General features: G+C 44.6%; 1 protein-coding gene across 1 annotated transcript; it reads left to right on the top strand.

The window, feature by feature from the left end:
- The first annotated feature begins 151 nt into the window (after positions 1-151).
- On the top strand, positions 152-15,173 carry LOC8028600 (putative surface cell antigen sca1). The gene is given in 12 exon segments (XM_029981086.3): positions 152-205; positions 2,037-2,204; positions 3,290-3,350; positions 3,353-3,402; positions 6,676-6,789; positions 6,871-6,909; positions 8,506-8,570; positions 10,601-10,689; positions 11,068-11,158; positions 11,746-11,989; positions 14,080-14,241; positions 14,785-15,173. Coding segments are annotated over 11 exon segments (1,077 nt in total). The 5' UTR covers positions 152-205; positions 2,037-2,153; the 3' UTR covers positions 14,896-15,173.
- Positions 15,174-16,239: the final 1,066 nt, after the last annotated feature.

Genomic DNA, 16,239 nt, shown 5'->3' with positions numbered 1-16,239 from the left:
TTTCTTCTCAAACACAAAACATTTACACTAAAAGAATATTTTATATATTATATATTAACTTTAGGGTTAATACTTTGCATTATTATCGGAAGTTCATTGTTTCGTGCATAAAAGAAGGTACATATTTTGAGAGTTCCGTTTCACGTGTTAGCTTTGAGCTGTCAAAGAATGGCGGCTGTTTCGGAGCGTTGCCATGGTGAAGCAGGTACTGATCACTCAATCACACTTAAAATACTCAAAATTGATTTTGTTTGTGGTATTTGGGTTATTAGGCGATCGTGCTTGACCATCCGTTGCATGAACATTGTGGGGCGTAGCTGTCATAGCTTCGAGGTGGAGCAAAACAGACCGCTCCGGCACCCTGTCATCCGCGCTTCTCCATTGAAATTTAAACACGATCGAAATCCCGAACGAATTCGCGTTCATTTGACTATCTCTAGTGATATCTCTGGTGCGAATAAGGACCTAAATAATTTGCGTGCTGACCATTGCGTTTACCCAATAGTTCTGTTAGCTTTGTGAGGAATCGCATCCTCCCACAAAAAAAAAAAAAAAAATTGTTGCGTGCAGTTTTTTTTTTTTTTTTTTTACTCTTTTACAGTTTTTTTTAGTTCGTCTTCAAGAATGGATACTCATGTTGATTACTCTACTCCAATGAAGCCTGTCAGCATAGGATAACATAAAAGAAAAACGGAGAACGTGTTACGCCTTTTTGATGTTTAAAAAATATTTCATGCGAGTTTGTCGGACACGACTTTGTCGCAAAAATATTTTGACCATGCGTCCACGACACTTGTAATGAAGACGGTCTTCATCGATGCAACGTCGCATCTTTGTGTAAACTGAGAGGGCAAGGGGTCTTAACATGTGGCATAACTTCTACTGGCACTCAAATCTTTATTTTGTTTATGTCACAAGGTTTTGAAAGAGTAAAACCTCGGGTAAGCTCGTGAATGAATTCCATACTTCAACCCGAGACAAATAAAAAAAGATAGAGAAGACCAACGCATATTCACAATATCTGTGTCCATTTTTTTTTTTTCTTCTCGTTCCAAGTTGAAGCATAATAATTGGGGTTGTGTGGATGTTTATACAGCGTTTAGTTCGTCAGCCATTTCAAAGTTGTGACGAGTCACTCGCTGTAGGTGAGAAATTTAGCCAATGCAGTACAACCGCTAGCCTGGGGTCTTTAACGTGCATCATGCAGTAGTGATACACGACCGCATGCCGGTACGATGCTCATCCAGATCGAAACTGGCAGAGGTGGGGATTGAACCCAGGATCCCTGGGTTCTGCAGTGCAAGCTTTCGCTCAACGTGCTCTGGGCTGGTGTGTGCTAGCCCACTCGGCTACCGATCCCCTAAGCTGAAGCATAAAACACAAGGCTATGGAACATTTGTTGTCTTGAAATTTTTGGACAAAAATATGAATGCACGGACACACTTTGTCATTTGTGTTATCACAACAGGGCGGTCCAATAGTAAAAAAAAAATGTTTTTTTTTTTTTTGTTACAAGATGATACAAACAAACAAGGCAAACCTAATTACTCGTTGGCAGTTTTTTTTAATAGATTTACAGGTTAACCCCGAAGTAAAGGCAAGCTTAAGTACTCGTTGGCAGTTTCTTTAATAGACTTACAAGTTAATCCCAAAGCATTAGTATCTTCCCCATCATGATAAGCCACACTTAGTATTGTACAGATGCACGAACCTTCAGATTTCACATGCTCGTTTGTTTTACCTCTGCCGACCTCCAGTAACAGAATACGGCAAACGTAATTCAGTCTGCAAGATCCCCGCCAGTTACTGGCCGTATCGTGACGCCACTTTGAGATTGCGTTCCAGAACTAGCCGAGAGCGAGCGCGCCCTCTTACCAAACCCTCCCTGAGCGCGGGCTCGGGTCATTTACGTGTTTGGTCCTCCAACGCTTTTGGGCAATTCCTTGGCACATTCTGGTTTGCTTGTTTACAGCCGTACATATATGTGTCACCTATTAATAATAACAACAATAACAATGTTGTGTGTCCTACCGCAGACGTGTCATCGTTGCCCCAGGGTTGGCATCCAATGAACGGTGTCGGCACAAACGCTAAGGCACCTGCTTCGGCGGCTCGAAGCTCGACCAATTCGTCGTCGCCGAAGCCCCTGACCAATGGACCGTCCAAATCTTCGTCGGATGGAACTCAGAACGGCAGAGAAACTCGTACGTTAGCTACCAACATTTTTTTTTTTCCATTATTAGTGTTGGCACCACAATGGAACCTCTTTAATTTTAACCCAAAGGGGACCATAACTTTCTTTGAATAATGCAGTTTAGATTAGTGGGAGTTTCCTTCCTAGAAACACATAGGATGGGACTTGCGTGTTAGTTTGAATTATCTGCAAGTTTGATCTAAGAGGTTTTGAATTAACGAGATTCTACTGTAGTAATAATGCTGGTTTCCTATTACTAACCGAGCAATTATAAGGGGTTACCTCCTTGGCTTCGAGGCGAAGTTCCGACTTGCAAGTTCCCGGTAACCTAAAACAGACAAACCGCGGCGTAATGATGCTGCAGCGTTATCGAGCCTTTTTTGGCTCCAAGGCAGAAATCGCCGGGCGGCTTAAATTAACTTCCAGTTCTTCGTGGGTACACTGAAAATTTTATTCCTCCGTGTTTCGTCGAGTAAGTAAAGGAACTCTTATTAAAGGGTCCCTGTACAGCGTAGCCTATTCTGAGGCAACCACATTATTTTTAACTGTGGGGACAGAACAGTGAACTGGTGGGGTCATGAAACCTTTCTGTCTGTTTTTGCATATATTTGTGTGTTGGCAGAAGGTGTTAAATGTATTGCTCATTATATTGCCAATATTACGTCGCAAATTTCTGTTCTGACTAAAACACTTCCCTCGCTTTGTTTTCTTTTCTTTTTTTTACAGCAGAACTGTTAAGGACTAGTTTTCCCAGTATCGCGTCCGTGGGCAAACAAATCTCGACACAAACCTCTGGACAGCTACCGCCATCTATGAGCAATGGCGGCAACCAGACAACAGGCTTGCCAGTTGTTTGGTTGCCGCCGTCGCTCATAGATGGCGGCAACCTCTCCAGCCTCTCCACTGTGGCTTGCTGACTTGCGGCCGGGGCCATTACTTTATTCCCACCATAGCACAGCTTCGCTGGTCTTCCTTCTTCACTAGGGTGGAAAGGCTGAAAATTTTTATTTTAATTGTGTCTATTTTAGTTTTTTTTGGGGGGGCACATTTGGCATAATAACAGTCTCAATTGTTTCTCTCACTCCACGCCTCCAGGTGGACGTACGCCCAACAGTTCGGCCACAGCTTCGGCTAGGGCTACGACGGACAAACTGCGCCAGGAAGCCAGTACAGAGAAGCTGCGCCAAGAGGCCGCCACCCTTCAAAAGGTGGGTAGAACTCTCTTACCGGCACCCCGCGCCTGTCTGCCAACTGGCTTTCCTTGAAACGGCATAACCATTTCTACAAATAGCAGCAGGTGGACTGTCGTTCGTGGAAACCATGCAATCGTTTTCACAAGAAGCAGCAAGTGAAACATTTTTCTTAAAAGCTACTATACGTCCGCACATACTCTACGTTTCAGAGAGGGCCAGCTCATCTACTTTCTTGTGGCGTGCACGGTATCCAATCAAGGCAATGCAGACATGTACACGTTACTGAAACGAAGTAACTAAACACCGTTAGTCGTTGCTCACTCAGAAAATAACTAGGTATGTTATTCGTTACTAGGGATGCCGCGAACTTTTTTCGAATCGAAGTTTCGATGATCGAATCAAGCGGTCGAAATGTTCGAAAGATTTCGATTTTTCGAATTTTCTATATCGTAAAATTCGACGGAGGTCGAATTTTCGAACTTGTTAAGCTAAGAAGTTCGACGGTTTTCGAACCGTCGAACTTATTACGCTAAAAAATTCGATCTTTTTCAAACTTTCGAACTTATTGCGCTGCAAGGTTCGATGCTTGTCGAACTTTCGAACTTGACTGACCAAAAAATTCGATGAATTTCGAACTTTCGAACTTATTTATCAAGAGAATTCGAAAAGTTTCGAACTTTCGAATTCTGAAAAGTCAGAAGTTCGACGAACTTCGACCTTTTAGGGTAAAAGTTCGACGTTCGTCGAACTTCGAAAGACCGGCGGACGGTTTCATTTGATTTCAGGTAGTGGTGTACATTCGTAATTTTTTTTTCTCGAACGTTTACACGCGGTGCTGCGTTCCTTACGAAAGACAATGTCGTTTATTTCAATGTTCTGGCATGCTTAGGTTTAAAGAAATAAATCCCCGAAGGGGCGAGGAAGGACGACGGGTTTCTGACGATTATCGTTTGTGCCAGATTTGAAGCACGCTGCAGCAGGAGCTATTTATGGTTGATATGTTATACTTTTTTAAGAATGATCTATGTACTGTATAGCCTAGGTAAGTGCCGTCTTAAGATGTGATTATTGTTATTCAACGTGAGTTTCGAAGAAATGTCCAAACATGTATCTGCATGCAATTATGACCTAAACTTGGTATTTATTTTCGTCTAAGTTGTTTGAGGTACCGCATTTAAATTAACACCACAGACAGTACATATCATTGCCATCTGCAGAATACAAAATAATATATTCATTGTTTTTTCACGTTAAGGAATAAATTAACTCATGGGAGAAGATTTCTAATAGTGTTCAAGTTCAGCACGTCCTTAAAAGAAAACTTTTTTTTTTCGCTTCACGTTCCTGGGACGTGTTTCTTTTAGCCTGTACACATTTTGGTAAAAGAAACTTGTTTCGAAGTTCTGAACCTCTGAATATGCAAGAATAGAACACTTCCGACGAATTCTTGATAGTTTTTTTTTTCCTGCTTTTTATTCCCGCATTTATTCTTTTTTTTTTTTTTTCTTTTTTTTTTTGTTACTATCGGCACAGGTGTTTAGGTCGAAAAGACAGCTTTGAACTTCCGAACCACTAAGCATGTGACGAGCAGTGCCTTCTGACAATGAGTTTCTAACAATGAACATCTACGCAACCTTTTATGCAGTGAAGAGCGACAGTAGCTATACACATGCATAAATCATTTCAGATTAAAATAAGCTCGACCACGCCCTCTTTCCCCGTATTGTTTTCTTTAACAGTCCGAAATCCCTGCAAGGGGAAGAAGGAGGCTGAAGCACCCCCCCCCCCCCTCCCCCTTCGCTACCCTCTTTCCCCCGTTTTTCCTCTTTCGACGCCACTTGTATGGTAGAACGCTCCTCGACCTCGAGTTGTGTCGGCTTTTGTGCTTTTTGCGAGGCGATTCCTCCGTCCCAGAAAATAAACCTCCAGGACAATTATAAACTTCACCGGATCGGATTACTACCAGCGTGCAAGGGGTGGCGAGCTAGTTTGCCAGGTCGCATCAAGGTTCTTCTGAGCCTCAACCTCCTGCTCGCCCCTGGCCGTTTCGAACTGGATGAGTCTCGTAAAACAGTGTGTTCGTGCAATCACTACTGCGTGATGCAGGTTGAAGACCCACACCCCAGGGCTGGCGGTCACAATTCTGCACTGGCAAATATTCTAGCACGTCCGGGACACTCGTCGCCTCATTTAATTGCCTGACCAACTTCGCAGAATCTAGATATCACACCCTAACTTTTCTAAACTTGATTTTGTGAAAACCAGTGAGTCGTGAAAACGTTATTTGAAGCTGAAACTGTGGAAAAACTTGAAAATCGGACTTCGAACTTTGAAAACTTGGATTAGAGAGAAATTCAAAATCTTCTAAGTTTTTTTTTTTTTTTTTTTAATTTAACGTTAAAAAAGAATCGAAACCTTCGAACTTTTCGAACTTTATGCAAAAAGAAATTCGAAATCTCCGAATTGTTTGAACTTCATGTCTATAAAAATTCGAAGCGTTCGAAGTTTTCGAAAAGGGAAGTCTCTTCCCGAAACGTCGTGTATTAAAGCCTCTACTGCTGTTCAAACATTTTTCTACGTTTACGACTTTCTTGCTGAAGACTTGTTCATTAATACAGTTAAGAATTTTTTTTACAAAGAATTTCGAAATCTTCGAATTTATCGAACCTGAAGTAAAAAAATATTCGATTTCGAAATTTTAGAAACCGTGAAAGCTTCTAAATTTTCGAATTCGAAACACCGCTGTGGTCAAAAGTTGTGAATTTTTCGAAATCGAACCTCGGTCGGTACGAAAATATCGAAATTTTTCGAAATCGAACCTCAGTTCGCTTCGCAAATATCGAAACCTTTCGAAATCGAACCTAGGGTGGTTCGCGACATCCCTATTCGTTACTGTGATTCAAAAGAATGCATTACCTCGGCTCGAAACTAACGCGTTACTTCCTCATTATTTTAAATGCATAATTTTTATGAAGCAGTAGCCGCTTCCCATATTTGTCGTAGGTAAGGATTCCTCACTTTTAATGCGTTCATTCGAGGATAACTGTGAGAGTATTGACATACCTTGTTTCCATCTTTTATTAGTCCATCTGGCATTTTCTCGTCGTGCATATTACAGGTACTCCTCTTCTTCAAAAATACCTAGGCCATTGTTTGGTCGCCAAAAACGTAGCTAGGTACAAGCGACGTGTTACACTTGAATCGATATGGCAAGTTGCGTCGAGATTCCTGGCACATTAACGTTGCACTCTCATGGTTTCTGTCTTTTTCTCTCCCTCTGCCGTTTAGAAAGTGGCGCAGTTTCGCGTGGAAAATCAGAGCCTAAAGACCAAGGTGAAGCGGCTGGAGGAGGAGTGCCTCCGGAAGACCCGACAGGTCGACAAGCTCACCCTGCTCTCCAAGGTGCGCGTCCCTCTTTCGTCGGTAGCCAATCCGCTCGAATCCCGATCTATTACTAATCCGGTCCCAATCTCCAATCGCCAGGAAAAGACCGCCGTGGCGCAAGACAAGAAGAAGGAAGACGTAAGTGCGTTGCAGATATTCCCGAGGATGGTTCGAACGCTTCCGTCTGCTTACGACAGAGTTCTCGCGATTTCATGCGACGAGAGGACACGCTGCCACCACCTACGAGGTGACCCTGGGACTGCATTTTGCTAGTGCGAAGGTCTCGAAACAAAGATACGCTGGTTACAGTTTCAATGCAGCGAGCACCTTCGCACGATTTTTGTCGTGTCTTCCCAAAGTTCAGAACGAAATTGGGTGGAAATTTGCAGTTGAAAATCCCAATTCGTAGTAGAGAATTGTGTCGAACGCGTCATTCATTTTGTTCTCGCCTTTGTCTCCACTACACTTGCCGAACTTGTTTGAATGCAAGAGCCAAACGCCAGCGTTTTGCGTTTTAGTGCGCTCGACGAGCACAGTGGAGACAAGGGCAGGTAGTAGCTTTAGGTCTACCCACTAATCATACCAACCGGAGCTCAGCGATCTGACGTCCCCGCACGCTCTCGTGTCCTCCTCTCCCTCAGTTTCTCGGCACATTAAAGGCAGAAAGCTTGCGCCGGGGGAAGAGCATCTAACGCGTCCTTAAAGGGGCCCTCTGGAGTGTTCTGCGATGGTCTATTTATGGCGGTAACTCAATCTGCAGGCCCTAAGGATCCTAAAAATTATAAAATTACGGTCATGCGCGGTGGACTTTCCTACTAAAATTGCTATCAAAGTCCCCGGCACGCCCCCCTTTCTGAGATGACCCCGGAAAACGGGAGGGGCATCCCTTTACGCGTCAGCCAATAGCAAGCCTTCGAAGGATCCCGGCGTCGCTGCGCGTCACCAACGCCGCCGACCGCCGACCCGCGGAGGAATCTCTCGAACACGCGTTGACCGTCGTCAAGGGACCCGGACTTTGTGCTCGGCAGTCGTCATTCGTCGCACCGCACCGTCGCGCTGCTACTGCAATACGCAGTCGCATCCCACAGATGACAAGAAAAAGTTTGACTCGTTGACGTGGAAGGATCGCAAAGCTGGCTTCGGAGTCGGGATCCATGGGAAGAAGGAACATGTGTCCCGCAAACGCACGCCTGCAGACGCTCCGGGAAGCAGACGAGCCGACGCGCCGACGCATCACCCCCTAGCAACAAGCTTGCGGGGAGAAAACATAGTTCGCTGGTTTTGGAGCGATAATTGCGGACTATGTTTCCCGCACCACAATCAGTTTACGTTTTTCTCAAACTCTAATTTACAACAAGCTTAAAAAGTGTTGCAAAAATAATGTCCGCATTCACCGCGGGACGCAGCATTTCCATTGGTCAAGTTTTAGCGATGGGCAGGGAATGGGGGATTGTCTTCCAAGAGAAAATAGTCCCGATATATTTCTTCTGCCATCTGCTTAATAAACGATTTTGTAATCTAAAACTTTGTATACATATTAACTTGCACCTACTACGCAATATAACAATATAAACAGACGATTGCAGAAAGCTCCGGAGGGCCCCTTTAACATGTTGCCGACCACGGTTTCATGTTCACATGTAGAGTGATAATGGCGGATTAAGAAACCCAGTTTGGTATCGACGAATGAGAACAGATTCTCCGAAGCCTCGCAATTTTTCTTTCCATTCGCAGGACGTTCTGAAGCAAAAGTGCATGAAGCTGGAAGTGCAGTTGCGCGAGAAGGAAGAGAAGCTAAGGTAAGCCTCCAAAATTACAAGATTTTAAACTGGACTCCGAGACAAAATTGGTGGTCGAAATGGGGAGAGTCCTTTCCTGTGCATGGTTGTCTTTATTTATTTATTTATTTGGTACTTCGTGCCTCAAAGCAACCAAAGTCCTTGTATGAGATGCTTAAGTACAAAATGTAGCATGCTCACAAACAGTTATACATTCATAATAACATGCATACATCCATGCAGGCAATCTTATAGAAAAAGTTTAAAAACGATATGGTAGCTATCTGTACAAGAATGACTCAAGTTCATGCTTAGAATGTTCGTAATTAACAAAACCTTCCGCAGAGTTGGTGGACATGTCTTTAAAAGTAAGTTGCACGCAGGTAATGGAACATAGATTTTCCCAATGAAAAGGATAAAATGGACAGGTGCATGGAAATTCACGGAACATAACATAGCACAATCAAGTTGACCATGAATCATTCTTGTAAAAAATAATATGTCTCGCACGACTGTTCTGCTTGATAAGGTTTGCAAGTTGTGATTTCTAAGAATGTAGGCATAAGGAAAAAACACTTTCTTTAGAAATATTGATCATGAATTTTACGAATGAGCCTTTTCTGAAGATGATCAATTTGTTCTGATTCGGATAATGTAACATAGTTTCAAACAACACTGGCAAGCTCGACCCTGGAACAAATGAGACTGCAAGAAAGATGAATAGTACAGAACGGATTTGTAAGCTCCTTCATCAAACAATAAATTATGCCCAAGTATCGAGAATTTAGTTATTTGAAATTGGTTTCCATGTTTTAAACATTGATAACACTTTGGTTTTATAAGAATTGATCGTTGAATGATTGAATAAACACCACTCATGCACACGTGACACGTTGCCCTTTAACTATGCACAGTCAGCGAGTGACCCGACGTGTGAAGACACCTTCATATCACCAGCGAAAAGCAACAACTTGGAATTTTTTTTATGCACATTTCAATATCATAAGCAAAAATTATAAACAATAGTGGTCCTAAATTAGATCCCTGGGGACACCATCTTGTCGGGACTTCGTCTGCATTTCCCCATATCGTCTGCCGGAGGCCGGTGTGGGGCACAAATTGGACACTTAGGTCGCCGACAGGGTGAGAACGTTAGGGGGGAGCATCGGTTGTCTCTTCCGAACTTCGAAATTCCTTCGGCGTCTCGTGCACCTCGACTGCGCTTGTGCAGCCAGAGCATGGTGGAAAGCATGCAGTGCATGCTGGAGGCTGGGCACTCGAAAGACGCTCCCCGTCATTCTCACTCTGTCGGTGACCATGGTGCAGTGTCAGCATTCGGGTCCCTATCGTTTCATGGGCAACGTTTTGTGGGCATGCATTTCGTGGAAACACGTTTCGTGGACATCTTCTCTCGACATCCGTTTTGTGGACGACTTCTCGTGGACGTACATTTTGTGGAAACACGTTTCGTGGAAGACATCTCGTGGACGTGTTTCATGGACACACGGTTCGTCGACACTATGTTTTGTGGAGGCTCGTTTCGTGGACACATGCCCCTGCAATATTTCATCCGCAACATATCTTCTTTTTTTTACCAAGTCACTGAAAGCTAGCACGTGATTCACTGGGTTGCATTTACCCAAACCTCCCCCCCTTCTCTCCCTCTTCATAAACCAGGCGATACGGAGAAAGGTTGTTGCAAAAACAGCGGGTTTGTGTTCGACGAAACCTCACAAGATCTGTCAATGGAACGAGCATGGGAAGCCTTCCAATGGAACAATCTGTCGACGAAACGATCCGTCAATGAAACGTCGTTCGACTAACTGACTGCCGCCGTCGGCATTCGGTTGAGTCTCGCGTTTAGTCGTCAAGGACGCAAGTCCTGGCCAAACGCTGGCACAGTACTTGTGCGACGCTTTTCCGTTAGGGGAAGCGGCTAAGAACCAGTCGCTTAAAGTATTCTGCGTCAGGTGTTAGAAAACACAGTTTTGCAATCCCTTTACAAATGCATCTGCAAGCTGGGTCTCTGAATGGGTGTTCACATCCCTCAGGAAGCTCCAGAGCTCGCAGAAGAACCTGGCCGAGGCCACGGACAAGCCGCAGCCCCCCAGAAGCCGTCTGTCATTAAATTCACACGGAGGTAAGACAGTTGAGCATATACTGTACCTTCTGCTGTGGAGCGTGCAAGAACGTGCCGAGAAATCGCTCTCACCTCCACGTGTTCGTTGCATGGCCACTACTAGCGTGGCACTTCGGGCCCATGTCATATACACTACTCACCTTTCGGAGGCAGCACGGCTCTCCTAGGTTGAAATAGTCATCTTCGTCATCGCCATCACATTAGTATCATTACATCACACTTGATCACACTACATCACATCACGTTGCCATCCAGTAGTCTTTACATAGGGTGGAGTTTGTTTTTGGCTTGTCTACCAGTGGAGGGCAGATGCTTGCATGTGACTGGTTGCTATTTTGATAGACCGATAACCTGTTCCGCTTTGGCGTGGTCTCGCAGGAACAAGCGCAGAACTGATCAAGCTGCGTGAGCAGATGGAAAGGCTCGGCCAAGACAACCGGCGTCTTACGCTGCAAGTGAAGGAAAAAGAGTGAGTGTCCTTGTGTAGGTTGCACAGTGGTGCCCCAAATCTGGGTGAAGCCTTTAAGGTGACCATATAAATCAGCGCGGTAATCTGTCACTCTACGATTTACCGCGGAAATGCTCGAAGGTGGTGGAAGCATCGCATCAAAATTTTAAAACAAAAACTTGCCTTTTTTAAAAATTAAAAAAAAAAAAGAAAAAGATAACTGTTTTTTTTTCATGGATGAAGAAAGAATAAACAATTAAAACAGGGACAACACAACCACAACCCTGTTTTAATTGTTTATTCTTTCTTCATCCATGACCTAAACCAACACGCTCTTCTACCAAGCGTGTTTTTTTTTTTTTTTACTTATGGCACCCGTCTCCTAAAGGGGTATTCACACGAGGGAGATATCCCGGGGATTTCTCCCCGGCACGCGCGCATCACGAGATGAAAACGCGAGGCTTTTGCACATCGCAAAGCCTGACGTTTTCGTCGTGGTATGCGCGTGACGGGGAGAAATCCCCGGGATTTCTCCCTCGTGTGAATACCCCTTAACCGTGCGATTCTCTGAATGGCACACATGTTGCCTCACAACCCGACTCTTGCAGCCAGGAGATCCGGCGGCTCAAATCGCAGGCCAATCCACAGCCGAGCGCATCCAGGGCAGCCACGGCCAGCCGTAGCCAGCGTCCGGCCAGCTCGAGCCGAGTCAAGTCTACGAGCGAAACCAAGAGGGTGGTTACTGCAAAACGCTCGGACACCTTCAGCGTGAGCAGAAGCCAAATGGCGGCCCTCAGCAATGGGTCATCTGCTGCAACTCCGCTTGGCGGGAAGCAGACGGAAGTTGTCAAGGTGAGCCGTCTGCTTCGAGAGGCATCTTGAAAGCAGAGGACGTCTCAAAAGCAGACGTCTCCAGCAGATGTCGTCTGCCAGTAGTTGTGGAGTGGGTGGTACAACCATTGGCGTGTTGTGCTTTCCCACACAACTGATTTGTGAGAAATAGTTGTAGAACAGGAAGGAAAGCATTTGGGGTTTGGTTCTATTAAAAATACTGGGTGCAGGTGGCTAAACTTCTAGACTAATAAACTGGCAGTATGCTGCAGAAACGACACATTTCCCGGGGCAGTTTCTGCATAATTGTGAGGGTGCAGGTGTCAAAAATAAACATGGGTGAGAGAAATCTTGTGAAGCTTTTGATCCACCTTCTATACAAATGAAAGGATGCAATGCTTGCTTTTGAACTTGTGGAATAAACTAGGCTAGAATCATTTATTATATACAGGTATTCTAAATTTAAATTTAGTAAAATTTATAGGCCTGCGTGCAGAAACACCAGACTAAAACACCACTGTCGTGATGATTGTAAAACTAATATTAGCTCGTAGTAAGCCTTGCTCAAAATTTTATTGTTTTTCAGATGATTTTTATAACAGCAGCTTATTAGAAGTGGGGCTGTTATTACATGCAGCGCAACAACTGGCATTCCGAACAGATTAATTAGAGGGCGCATACTCGCAGAACAAACCCGGGTTTCTTTTTTCAATCTTTATTGGTGTGCTTGGAAGAGGAAGAAAAGGACGAAGACATTAAATGAATTGGCTCATAAAATTTCCCTGCTGTTCGTAAGCAGATGCTATGTCCTTTCCGGGTTCCTCTTGCAATGTCGAAACAGGTAATGAAACCTCTGTCAGTGTGCTTAATTTTTTTTTCAAGTTAGATTCTCCATCATATTTGACTCTACCACACTTTTGCAAGATTGACCTGCATTTGTTGCTGTGCACCACGTCTCAAATTTATAGACGCTTTCAGCGCGCGCCAAATTTAGCCGCCATTGCCGACCTTCTCTTGTCTTACCGAGATGCCGAGCCACTGAAGCGGACGTTGGTGGGTCTCCACAGAGCCCTATGCTGGGGAGGAGGACACAGTAACACCTAAAATGGCAATGACCTGTCCTGCTGTTGTAACGGTGGAGTGAACCGAACAGAGTAAGAGGGAATGAAAACTGAAGGTCAGTTATGGCGGCGCCCATGCACAGCTGCCTGAAAGCGTCTATAAAGTCGGGAAACTCGAGCACCGTTTTATGTAAACGGTAAATGATTAATCGAGTGGCTCCCATATATGGGCAAGACCGGTTTTTCGCATCTTCAATGCCAGTCTGTATGCTTTCAATATATACGGCATGTATGCTAATGCTTCCATCTCACTTTGGGCAGTCTGCAAAAATCAGTTTCTCGAAGTATTGCGCTGGGATTTACTACCGTTTGAGTCGTATGCTATCTATGTGTCATAGAACTATGCATCACAGAACGCCAATTTTCCGCCAGAATGCAGCCCTAGCAGTCTGAACCATATGCCAAAGTTTCAGAACCGTTATCTTATTCAAACGTTATAAACGACTTTCTGAAATTTTCAATGGGAAGATGGCAGCCGATGAACCTCTCATAGAAATGGAGCTGAATGGCACCAGTTACCAAAAGGGCGTCCTATTTTCCCATTGAAATTTTCAGACCATCACCTACAGTAAAACCTCGTTATAACAAAGTTGAAGGAGCGATCGTAATTATTTCGTTATAACCATTAGTTTGTTATAGCCAATGTCCATTTCTTCCCTATTAGCATGCAAGGGGAATTATGATTGCTTTGTTATATCCATTAGTTTGTTATATCCCATTTTGTTATAACGAGATTTTACTGTATAACTCTTGACCGAGATGACAGTTAGTTGTGAAACTTTGGCATCTGGTTTGAAGCACTAGCGCTACATTTGGTTGGAGAATGCGCATTCGGTGATGCATAGTTCACTTTTGCACTGAAAAAAATAAACATTGTACATTTTTTGCGGGGAGCTGCACAAAGCTGCCATTTTGAAGCCATGGATTGCAGTATTTGGCGGGGGAGACCCCGTAAAAACGGTATGTTCTCCGGCTGTTTTTCGGCAACAGAAGCGGAAGGAGGAACAGTCGGCGTCGTCCAGGGAGAAGTCGCACGGGACAAAGCAGCAGCACGGCAACCCAAAGCCTCCGGAGACTGACCCCAAGGTGGATCGCGTCAAGCGGAACGTCGCCGCAAAGAAGATACAGCGCGGATGGAGAAATTACAGAAAGGTACGGTCAAAACGTTGTTGTCGAATACAGCGCAGAGTTGTCCGACCAACTCTGGTTGGACAGACGTCCACGCAGAGGGGAAGTTGGCCTGCAGTGAAGGAAACGGCGGCGCACAAAAATGCCCAATAGCAATAAGTATGTACTGCGTGTAACTTTTGAATGAGATAACGGTTAGTGCCGAAACTTTGGCATCCTGGTTTGGACCCCTAGAATAACATTTGGGCGAAGAACGAGCGTTCGGCAATTCCTAGTTTATTTCTGCGATCAAAAAACCCTGCACCTTTTTCGGAGGGACACCCTGTATACAATTACCCTCGGAAAGTACTTGCGTTCAAGGTAAGTGCGTAGGATGAAATGAATTTATACCAGGCATTCAGTTCAGACTTTTTTCCTTTCACCGGTTCATCAAAATGTCCGACATATAACTAAATATATTCAGAACTTGTTGTTACGTCCAGACTTGGCGTTGTATAGTTACTCGTGTGCAGCACATCGTACTGGTTTCTATGTGCCAAATCTTTGACCAGAAAATCTTTTCCACAGCGCAAGGCTTCGAATGCATCCGACATTTCCCTGGGGAGTGCAATGAATGGGTCGTCGACGGCATTGAAGCGCAAGACATCCACGGACTCCGCAATGCAGCACGAAGAATGATTCAAGTGGAGAAGAAAAGGACGTCTCGAAACCGCATGGGTGCTGCGGCGATCGCGGAAACTTCGAGACCAATCGGACAACCAGAAAACTGCGAAGCCAGCAGTACAGATGTTAGCATTGTTTTTTTGGTGTAGCACGGAGTCAGAATCTCAAATACTCACATCATCGTTTCAATCGATGCTGCTGCGTCCATCTCCTAGTGAGGGGGGTTGCATGTTGCAAACATTTGTTTGGCACTTCACATAGCAACACGAAACATTAAAGAGAAACCTCCATTTCGTCTTGTTTTTTTAATTTCTATATACATTAAAAGGATCCGCGAAATGATGTCAAGCTTGGATTACACAACTGCATATTGCTAGCGGCATAGCAGAAAAGTGTTCAGCAAGTCGGCCACTTAGTAACCAATCTGCAGGCAAACATTCCCACCCTTTACAACATTTGGGATTCATGGTCACTTTTTAAAGGGCGACTCTGCTTCGTTTTTGTTCTTGTGAAAGCAATGCATTCCTTTTCAATATCACCTACGAAGCATCAGATATTAAGACCTAGTTCTGTCTAAATGCTTTTAAAACAGCTCGGCAAACTTCGCAACGCACCAAGTTGCTGAAATCGGCCGACTAGCGGGCGAATTGAGGCGCCACAAACAGTGCAGTCAAGGCTACGGCGTGGGCAAAGCCAACATTGAGCTAAACGTCATCACCATTGCCCCCTTTTGCTTGTTTTTACTTCTCCGGGCAAGCATAGCAGGTGATGTCAGCAACGTTTCATCTCAGCGCTCAGCGGTGTCAACGTGATTGGCGCCTGCGCAGCGCGCTTCTTGGAAGCAGTCTGGCTGCCCCGCCGTCTCCTGCGTCACAACCGCTGTCGTCGCCGCACCGCTTGTGATTTTTGTCTCGGAGTTTCGCCCACGCTACGGACAATACGTGCACAGACTAATGCCACTGTTATGCACATGTCGTTGGCACCAAAACATGGTAAAGAGTGCGGTGCACACGACACTTGCGCCTTGCACATGCTCTCCCCAATCCCGCCCGTCATTGCGCAAGGTATCACGTTGCATCTCGTACCACGTGATAGCCATGTTCTTGGCGGCCCGAGGCCAATGTTGCCGGACGGAGCTGATGTTTCGGTTTCTATTTCTGATAGTGTTTAAAATTAGACTTAAAAATATATATCCCATTTTTCGTGAAGCAAATTGCGTATTGTCTTTTACTAGGGCTTTTTTATCCGAAATCACTCATTATCCCGAAATATTCGGAATTGAGCGGAGTTCCCCATCAAGGGCCTAAATAAGCCTAAAATTCAGACATTTTTGAAAAAAATTCATGTTTCAAATTTGAG

The sequence above is a fragment of the Ixodes scapularis genome, unplaced genomic scaffold (genome assembly GCF_016920785.2).
Source record: "Ixodes scapularis isolate PalLabHiFi unplaced genomic scaffold, ASM1692078v2 PGA_scaffold6__148_contigs__length_123643588, whole genome shotgun sequence".
In the NCBI taxonomy this organism is placed as follows: Eukaryota; Metazoa; Arthropoda; class Arachnida; order Ixodida; family Ixodidae; genus Ixodes; species Ixodes scapularis.
This window is presented reverse-complemented; position numbering and strand designations above follow the sequence as displayed.